Source organism: Morone saxatilis, unplaced genomic scaffold (assembly GCF_004916995.1).
Source record: "Morone saxatilis isolate NCDOM2014 unplaced genomic scaffold, NCSU_SB_2.0 Contig22, whole genome shotgun sequence".
Classification (NCBI taxonomy): domain Eukaryota; kingdom Metazoa; phylum Chordata; class Actinopteri; family Moronidae; genus Morone; species Morone saxatilis.
In genome coordinates, this window is record NW_023339785.1 from 20809879 (window position 1) to 20820123 (window position 10245).

Consider the following 10245-nt stretch of genomic DNA (forward strand, 5'->3'; position numbering starts at 1 on the left):
TTGAATTGAATTGAATAAATGAAACTCAATCAATTAAGCTCATTGACACTCATTCTTTGAGTAAAGTGGCATTTTCCTGACAGGACATAACATTTGTGATTTATACTATTAATACTTAAAAAAAGAGATTTTGTCACAAATAAATGACACCTTTTTATTTTCATTAAGTGCTTTCATGAAAAATAAGTGCATACTTATACATACAAACACATTTAAACACATTTTCAAGGATAAAATAATTTTGGCGTTACTTTATATGGATACAGTACCTGTTGCCAGTGTGTGATTGTATTATACGTGTATCTCTCTCCCAGACTCTGGTGTCTGTAAAGAGGCTTTCTCGTTCTTTCTGTGGTAGCGTCCTGGTGCAAAGTATGTCTGCTGTAGGCTGGTGTTTGCTGGAGTGACAACACATGCACAAACCCAAATAATAGAGGGATAGTTATTGTACATACCTACAGTGCATGTTCAGTAATCTCTTGGTCAAAACATAGGAACACAAACCAAACCTGTGAATTTACCTTGTTGTTAAAGTTTTGAAGGTTTCTGGAGAGAATTCGCCTGATGCTGTCCATCTCCTCTGGTAAGAGGGGACGGCTGTGGGAGCGAGGGTCCACTCTAAAAGTGAGGTGTACATTTCCACAGCCATTTAGTCAAAAAACTATGTCATGAAGACCGACATATTTAATCAGTTTTCAGTGACAAGGGATTCCCACAAACATTTTGTGTTGAACCAAGGTCCACCACTGGGGGACAGATTCGAATTAGCACTTATAACATTGATGGTCATAAAACTTTGCTTAGGTTTTTTAGGGCCCTCGTGGGACTCATTCAGTGAAGTCCCAGAGATCAGTGAATCCTACTACGAGAGACGGTGACATAAATCAAAAAAGTGTTTTCTCACACTCGTGGCGCCTCCTCGTCTCCCCTCTGCTCCCTTCTCTCCAGCTCCTGGTAAACTCTGAGGATACTGGAGCGAGCCTGGTGATCCTCGCGGATCAGGAAACGACGAAGGTACTTCCTGTTGAACTGTTCAAACCTTACACACACGCACAAACAATATATACATAACAGTTACAGTTTGGCATTATTTCTGAGTCCTGACTGTGGAAAATGATCAGAAACTTTTGCATGTGGTATCTGCTGCCATCTACTGGTAGTTTTAGGTCTATTTTTTATGGGAAACAAAAGCAGAAGGTGAACTCAAAGTAAAAAAAAGCACTAACTTGTCTTTCCAGTAGTGTTGCCCCCAGTATCCAACCACATCCTCGATTCCTGCCAGCAGGTGGTCAATGAGCTTAAAGGAGACATGATGGAAGCATATAATTCATATTATTATACACTAAGGAAAACATAGTTGTGCATATTATTATTATTGTTATTATGTTACACACTTGACCTTTAATGTAATCTCACTATGTAATCTTTATTACTACAAAAATAACTGAGGTGTATGTTGCACCTGAATGAAAAGACTTTAACCTCTAATTACACCTGAAATACATAATACTAGTAACACTTAAACAGTATATTTGTTATTCCTTAAAGACCATATTGCAGGCTATGCTGTCTTTTCTCACCCTGCTGTGTATCTCCTCACTGACAGTAGGCAGAGCTCTCTTCTTCCTCTTCACATCCAGCAGCTCCACTAGAGGCTTAATGGTCATCCCCTGGAAACCAGACAAAACCAAACTCAACAAATACAACCAAACATTCCAAACAATCCATGAAGCCAAACAAATGCAATACAAAGAAGAACAACTACTATCTGAAATACAGACACTGATCCTATTATTAAAATCTTTCACCTGTACAAAGACAGTGAAGAGGATGACCACAATGGTAGTTGTGATAAAGAGTCTTTTCTTTGGGAAGTCATCAATCAGGAAGACGAGGGAAAAACAGATTGCCCCTCTCAGGCCTCCATAGGCGATGATGAACTGATCTCGAAAGGTCACAGCGTTTCTCCGGAGCTTGTTCACCACAGCAGTCAGCAGTAGAACACCTTCAAAGGACGGGAAATGTGTTGATACCTCTAATTTAACAACTGTTAATCAAATGTATCTGGTCAGAGCATCATTGTTAAGTCATCTGTTTTTTGTTCAGGAAAGGTTTTTAAAGCTACCTGTGGCCCTCCAGACGAGGCAGAGCAGCAGCGTGGAGCAGACAAAGGGCCAGCTCCACATATGGACATCCTGTATTGTGGACACACCCAGGAAAATGAAAATCAGGGTTTCACTGACGCTGCTCCACATCTTCAGGAAGTACTGGATGCTAGTTTTGCTGCGCTCGGACACATTAGCCTCCACATACTGCTTCATGGTCACAGCACAGGTCACAATGCTGCAAATGTGGGTAAAAAACAAAGTATATATAAAACATTATTCAATTTTAGCAAGCTACACATTTAGACTTTCCGTTGAAGTTGATACTCAGCAGCACTCACGCCATGATACCAGAGAGGTGAAGCATCTCTGAGGTCAGGTACGACAAGTAGGAGTAGAGGAAGACAAAGAGCGGGGCAATGACCTGGGCTCTAGAGGTAAATCGTGAGGTGAGGGCTGCCAACAGGCCAAAGAAGAGGCCAACAAACAGGCCGCCGAGGCCCACCACTACCACCCTACATCCCCCCAGCAGCACATCAACTCCCGACACTGATGGCAAACGCAGGAAGGACTCAAACAGCTTGTAGAGCACCTGGAAGGAAGAGAGATGTATTTTTTATGCACAGAATAGCTTTATTTTATTTTATTTTAAGACCACCCGGTGTCCACCTCTCTCCTCACCACAGTAACGGCGTCGTTGAGCAGTGACTCTCCAAACACCAGGATATGAAGCTGTTCGTTAACATGCATTTCCTGGAAGACGGAGAGCACGGCTACGGGGTCGACAGCAGCGATCAGGGAGCCAAACAGCAGGCAGTGGAGCAGAGAGACGTCGCCCAGAGAGCTCTGAGCCAGCAGACACACACCGTACAGAGACAAGCCAATGCCCAGCACGTTCCATAAGGTTCCCAGCAACGCATACCTGGAGATAGATACAAAATCTAAATTTACAGAAAACAGGAATGATACTGCTTGGCAAGGTGGTCAAGATAAAAAAGAATACTTGAAGCCAGGTGTCCCCAGTATAACCTTTCCCTCAAACCTATGTTAATTGATTTTTATGGTCACTTAAACACAAGAAACACAGCACACAACTCTGATATGTAATTGCCTTAGTTGATATGGTGACTTCTGAAAACAAAACTCTATCTAATAATGGCTTTAAATGTTTAAGAAAAAGTGTATTCAACACACACACAAATAAGAATTAAAATACTGATTGTGTACTAACCAGAGGATGGTGCCGAGGTTTTCAAAGAACAGCCTCCCTGGCAGGAAGTATCCTGCGTCCAAGACGATGGGCGGGAGCAGGAAGAGGAAGAAAGCATCAGCGCTGAGAGTCGGGGGAGCAGAGTGGCGTACACCGTAGATCACCCCTCCAACCAGGAGGCCCACCATAATGAGGAGACAGCTCTCTGGGACGACCGCTGGGACTCGACCTGACCAGTGGAAACCTGGAGGTGGGAGACAGAGAAGATGAAAGGACGTCATGCTAATTGGATTCAACAATGTGGTGACTTTTTGAGCTGCAAGAATTTTTACTCTGTCACTGGCTGAAAACACAAAAGCAGAACTACACCAACAGCTCATACACTTCATATACTGTAATATGCACACACAACTGGGTGCTTCTATTGGCTTTTTATATTCTAAATTTCAATACATTCCCTTATTACATCTTTGGAAAAATTACACATTTTTGAATGGGACTGCTTTAAAAAAGTCAGTTCATAAAGTTCATAAAGCATTTGTGTCAGATATGTTTCTTTCCTGTGTGTCTTTATAATGTTAATATGCAAATAAGAAATCTGAAAATAAAGATGATCATGGTTTTGGTAAACAACTTGGATTACGTTACTCACTCAGTTGATGAAGTTACTTGTAACTAACATAACAAACCCTGAAGCATTTTCAGAAAACTTTTTTTGAACCCACTACAACATCTAACCACCTCCAATAGCATCTTATGTAATGTTGGCCTTTCACATTTGAGCAGAAAACCAGTTAAAGCTTACCCAGCTTGGCCAGTGAGGCCAGCATGATCCACAGCACAATCTCAAAGGGAGCCTGCACATGGTGATAGTCCACGCTGAAAACCCTCAGCGCCATGGGCAGATCCACAGACAGGCTGCCATCACTACTGTTGAAGCCCAGCATGGGGGGCAGGTTGCGGGACTGAGGGAGCTGGGCAGGGGGGGTCAGGGCCAAACATACAGGCCACAACAGGCAGGCAGAGAGCAGCAGAGAGAGAGTCCGCAGAGCAGCCATCCTGCAGCCATGCTGGGACAACAGGAGAGAGAGAGACAGGGAGAGAATAGGATAGGGGTTACGGAGATAGGGGGAGGGCGAGCAGCACGCACACATACACACACATATACACACAGCACAACCTGACCACAACTCATACAACTACTAATGTGCACAGGAATCCCTGAGCTAGCATTGCTATCCAACCAGCAGCACAGAGCTAAACACACATACACACACACACACATACAAAATGCATTTCTATATTACCAACAGTGGACTAATATCCTACACTGACTATTGAACTACTGAATATTTAAAAAATTAAATAGAACATTTTCATTGGAGGTCTTTTTTTCACTATATAACTTCACAAATGCATTTAAAATAGTCTTTTAAAAAATTCCAAGAGTAAGTAAGTAAGTAAGTAAAGCTTTATTTATATAGCACCTTTTTGACACAGAGATCCAGAGGGGACTTGGGCGACTACCTATCGACCTACCTTTGTCCTGCTGTTTTGAACACCGACTGGAATGTAAAGTGAGTGAATGTCAAAAATAGAAAATGTAACTATATTGTTTTTAACATTTAAACATCATTAATGTTACCATGTGTTTAAACACCAATAATATCATACATTTATCAAAATGTTATTATTTTATTACAACCCAGATGGTTTTCATCATATGGCTTGGGCTAAAGTTTACTTGGTTGTTTGAGCCTCTTTAGACCATTCAAACAGCATTTTAGAGCATTTTAAACTCACAATGCTGATTTGATCTCAAAGCTAAGAGAGGACTCTCTTCTGAAATGAACAATTTTATTAATGATTTTTTTTATTTAAAGCCATCACAATATCTTTCTCTTCCAGTGTCCTAATAAATTCAGGAATTAACATCTTTCCACATAATCCTTATTTAATTTCAATATGCTTGCAGTATAGTCAAGTTTCATGGTCAACATTTGGACTAGTATCAAAATAAGGCTTCACTGTATAATTTACATCAATAAAGTAAGAGCTTATTGGTCATTCATACAAATTATTTGCTGTTAATACTAAAAATATGTTGCATGTGCGAGTTTGTGTGACTCCAAAATGTCAAACAGATGGCATGTGGAAATATTTATTTTTTATTTTTTAAATCTGTTGCTGCTCTTGGGCAGTTGCATGTCCTTCTCTACTCCAAGAGAACAGATTCAAGTTTGTATTTTACTAAAATATATTTTACAATGAATTATGAATGAAACAATAGCCTGCTTTAACCAGTTTGCCTGAAAAACAAGTTTTTAACTGGTTAACAGTGTAATACTGTTAACTCTACATGACCTACATAAACAAATAAGACCATCAGAGAAAATATTTATTTTTCTGTTTCTATTTATATACAGTTATTGTGCGTGCCACCGGTCGGATTCGGTCGGATTCGGTCGAGTTCCCCTTGAACTCGATAAAACAAGGCAGTAGAAACACTACTGTTTTTGTCCACAGAGGCCGCCAGAATCAACACAACATAAAAGTCCCTTGTAGGAGCTTGAAATATAAATAAAAAGCAACTAGAAAAAAGTATTTTTAATGTTCTTTCTTAAATATATTTTTTCCAGTGCTTAGTAGATGAGTAATACGAACAACATTCATGTGAAATGTCCATTTATCCTCCTCTAGCATTACTTTCTTTGTGTGTTTTTTTGCTTGCAATCCAATGGAGAGATTAACCATTACAGAAAAGAGCAGCAGAGCATCTGCACTATTTATATAAATAAAGTGTTGCTTATTGGAAAGTGATATCTTCTCTTGTTACAAAGCAGATGTTGGAACAAAGTGGGATTTTCTTTATTGCTTTGCAGTCTGATACAAATAAAATGAATTAGCAGTGCCCAGAGAATACTTACTTCCAATGATAATAAAGCCTTTTGACAGACATTTTAACATAGCACAGATGAAATTAATAACATAAATAACGACTACTTGAAGGTCTTACTGAGATACTAAACAAAACAGAACCATTAAAACTTCTAGTAAATGTATAGACAGTAATATATGTGTTGATAATATGTGTACACCACTCTTCTAAACATTGTAATTTGAAGTTGTGCAGCCGGGAAGGAAGAGCTTTCCTTCAGCCCAGTTAGAGGTTAAGTTCTAACTAAATGTGACGTTGTCTCCATTTCTGAACCCCCTGCAGAGTATAAAGTTAGCGTTGTTCTCTGTGGCTCTTCAATTAGACCCTTTCTGTCCAGTTAACGTTCTGATTTACGTTCACTGCAAGTGGCAGTACAGCTCTTAGAGAATTTATTCTTCTCTTCTTTTTTGTTTCCTTGCCTTCTCTTCAAAAGAAAATGTTTTATCCAGTCATTTTGCTTTTAAACCACTTTTTTTTTGCACTTTGTTTTAATTTTGTATTAAAGTCCACATGGATCCATTGCTTTAAGTGTTTTCACTTCTGTTGCCAACTTCATAGCAGTACAAGCACAGGTGTTACTTATTACATTAACAATGGCTCTGTTCCATTCAAGTATTGCAGTAAGTCACGACAGTATGACCATAATCCAGAATCTACAATACCACGACCTTAAGACTGAAGCAGCTAAATAGAATTCAGCCATCATTATTTTTTATTATTTACATCTGTGATTTTCCTATTAAAAAAGGTTTTCCTCACTCTCCTTAGTTATGAAGCACCTGTGAGGGTGGGAAAACTTCCACCTTTGCCATTCATATTGCTGAACATGGACTTTGGTGACCCAATAACCTACGGTGCTCCACCCAACTTCAACCTGACCAGAGGCCTAATCAGCCAACTGAAAGCACTGCTGGGAGCACGCAATGTGAAAACACCCATAGAGGTTTGTTTATTTATGTTATCAAAGTGATAGGGTAACTCTTTTGTTACTGTTTTGAGTATTATCATGTTGTTACAGCTGCATTTTACTGAAGCATTTTGAAAAAGTCTCCACCCTACATCCCCACCACTATTATTAAGGACTCCATTGATGATGTAGCCTACTTGTATTCTTAATGTTCAAAAGCGGCTTCTCAGCATGAAAAGTACAAGATTATAATTTTGTTTATAGCTCTTAAGGGTTTCAACATCTCCAAAGTGTAAAATCTACTTTCAGTATATTTTCTTTTCTAGATCATCAGGTGTAATTTACCTGTAAATTAACAAATAAATGCCCTGATCTGTGAATAGAGGCTGTATGTAACAAAGCCCGATTGTTGACTCAAATCTGTTAATTATAGAAAAACCTTAGTGAATCTGGATGCATTTTTTTTGCACAGATCAGTGAATCAGCTTATGTTTCCAAAAAGCCCAGTGTGTTACTGCATGTTAATGTATCGCCTTCACTGTGGGTGCACAGGGAGCCCAGCTGTGAGGATTTGTCCTTCACAGGTTACAAATCAACCTTAAACAGGCAAATGCACCATAAATCTTCAGGCTGTTGCTGTCAGTTCATGCTGGACCTCACTGTGATGTGCAGGTGCTCACTGTGATGACTCCATTCGCAGCCACACAGTCAACATGATGAATTTGATGCACAGCTCCTCAATAAAGCACCACAATCACGCATCCTTGGGTATTTTAGCACAAATCTATTAAGAATTGTATATTCATTCATAAACTCTACCATTTACAGTATTTATACTATTACAGTAAATGACAACTTGGACACATGGACAGACTGGTCATGTCCTTCACAGATTTCATACAGAAAGACCAAGTGATGTGAGTTATGAACTTGTTTCTACAAACCCCTAACTTGCATGTTATTGGACTGTAGTAAGAAATGAATATGGACTTCAGAGGATTCATGCCAACTCCAGACAAAAAAGCGTGGTACTTGTTGTTAAATAAGCCGTATACTGTATAAGAAAACCTCCATAACTTTTAAAATACATGTATGTTAATTTGAGAGTGATACCAGGTTCCAATGTTACACTGATATATTTTGGTGGTGCGGCGGCACTTCAAACATCATTTACATTTATGCTTTAGCTCAGGTTTCATTGGTTATTTCTGCTGTAGCCTGATAAGTCTGATATAGACACAGCTCTCTTTGTCAGAGGGGTTGTCGTTGATCTCTGGTTTACGTATGATACAAGAAAGTCTTCTGTCATTATACTGTAGAAAGCATATATAACCACACAGAATCCTGAGTAATAAAAGTACTTTTGCCAAAAGAAGGGATTTAAGACCAAAAATAATTACCAGCAAATGAAAACAACAAAATTAAAATCAAATGCACTTAAAAACAAAAATAAAAAATTACTACTCATTATATTTATTTTACTTCCTTTAGACCAGATGGATTATTTTACAAGGTTAGTCTATATTTACAAGGTAACTTCAATGTGCAATATAAGCTTACACAGGATTACAGTTTGCTTCGGTATAATAAATACTTCACACACACACACACACACCCAGTAATAAGGTCAATGAAATAAATTCTTATGTATGTCAGGTAAATTCAGGATGGTGTAGTTCTAAAATCTAACAGCAGATGGCGCATGACAGCAAATAAATTTGAGGCATCATTTTATTTTAAGTAAATACAGACATTGTATAAAAAATATATGTAAACAAAAATAAAAACATCCATTCATTCACTGAAATGCACTTTGTTGTCATGTCTCAGTTGCATGTGACTAGTGCAAAAGGCAAAATAGTTGTTTCTAGTTGAGCATCATATTCAATGTATTGTCAGCCTCTGAAATCCTCAGCACTGGGGAGCTGAAGTTGGATGAGCAGGGAACTAAGTTCTGGGTGTTCAGATAACTAATCTTCTTGCCGCTGTCCCCTTCTGATCCTTCTTCCAGACTGGCCACTAGTGAATCGAGCCCCTGTGACTGGCTGCTGGGCTGTGGCGGAGGCACCAGGCCGTGCAGGAGGCTGTTCCCCAGGTGGGAGTTACACCGAGCCAAGTTATCAGTTAGATGTTGCATGTACACTTCCTCCAGCTGTTTGTCCAGAAGCCCATTCAGCACAGAGTTAGACATGGGCTCCAACCCTGATCCGGGTAGATCCAAGCTGATATTCACACTGGCCCCCATAACCAGATAACCCTGGTCTGGTATTGAAACATACTCGCCTTGTGGCTCCTGTTGGGCTGCCCATTCTGGTTGATGGCAGGCTTCACTGGCAAAACCGGGAGGATGGATGGTTCTCAGTGGGTTGTTTGAGATGCGGCCTGAGTCAGCCACCTGCAAGTCTGGATACTGTTCCAGGAGGCTGCAATTGTCTAAGCAAACTGCAAAGTCAGGGTCCAGAGAGAGGAGAGGTGAACACCCAGGGATTGACAGGCCTACGGGACCTTGAGGCACCACTTTCAGTCCCTGGAATTTGTTGGTGTCTAGTTCTTCCTGGTCTGGACCTGATTAGAAAGAATAAACTGTTATTAAGATGTTTTAAATTTAATTTTGTTTTGTTTGTTACTTGGCATGAAATCATTAGTACGATTATATCTGACAAAGGAAGAACATTTAGTAAAAGGGAACTAGACCGTGTAAAATTAGTACATGAAACCAGTACGGAAAGTTAAACTTATCACTACATCAGACAGATCCTATGTTATAATGTTTTATAAGACTTTTAACATAAGAGTTTACCTGATTCAGCTGCATTTGTCTGTAGGTCTGTAGAGTTTGAGTCAGAGAGAACACAGTTGGATGGATCCACACAATGAGCGTGTGTCTGCGATCTCTTCAGTTTGGAAGCAGAGGCAAACTTTCTCTCCTCCCTGTAACGCAGCACTCTGAGAAAACCTTCAGCCAACATGGCTCAGAATGACTGTCCTCTTCTTTTCTGTCTCTTTTCAGCCCGCTCTGCCTCGTATTATTGTCAGTCTTAAGAGCAAATGGCACGGTGTGAGTGTGCGTATGTAAGTGTAAATT

General features: G+C 39.7%; 2 protein-coding genes across 2 annotated transcripts in view; both read right to left on the reverse strand.

The window, feature by feature from the left end:
* Positions 1-4373, reverse strand: part of LOC118333636 (sodium/hydrogen exchanger 2-like) — a 5321-nt gene extending 948 nt beyond the window's left edge. The window contains exons 1-11 of the mRNA XM_035669370.1: positions 4121-4373; positions 3337-3559; positions 2787-3027; positions 2447-2697; positions 2126-2343; positions 1809-2005; positions 1581-1670; positions 1227-1297; positions 905-1039; positions 522-618; positions 270-398 (exon numbers count right to left, since the gene is read on the reverse strand). Coding sequence (XP_035525263.1) covers positions 270-398; positions 522-618; positions 905-1039; positions 1227-1297; positions 1581-1670; positions 1809-2005; positions 2126-2343; positions 2447-2697; positions 2787-3027; positions 3337-3559; positions 4121-4373 — 1905 coding nt within the window. The remainder of the gene's footprint in view (positions 1-269; positions 399-521; positions 619-904; positions 1040-1226; positions 1298-1580; positions 1671-1808; positions 2006-2125; positions 2344-2446; positions 2698-2786; positions 3028-3336; positions 3560-4120) is intronic.
* A 3661-nt stretch (positions 4374-8034) lies between these two features.
* si:dkey-237j10.2 lies at positions 8035-10245 on the reverse strand. Its single transcript, XM_035668822.1, has 2 exons — positions 9961-10245; positions 8035-9725 (listed from the first exon to the last, which is right to left on the reverse strand). Exons 1-2 carry the CDS (start codon positions 10127-10129, stop codon positions 9028-9030), a joined length of 867 nt encoding a protein of 288 aa, XP_035524715.1. The 5' UTR covers positions 10130-10245; the 3' UTR covers positions 8035-9027.

Coding starts and splice junctions, on each gene's coding strand:
- si:dkey-237j10.2 (XM_035668822.1), bottom strand. CDS start 10,129: ATGTTGGCTGAAGGTTTTCTCAGAGTGCTGCGTTACAGGGAGGAGAGA. Junction 9,726..9,960: donor GACAAATGCAGCTGAATCAG/GTAAACTCTTAT, acceptor CTTTCTAATCAG/GTCCAGACCAGGAAGAACTA.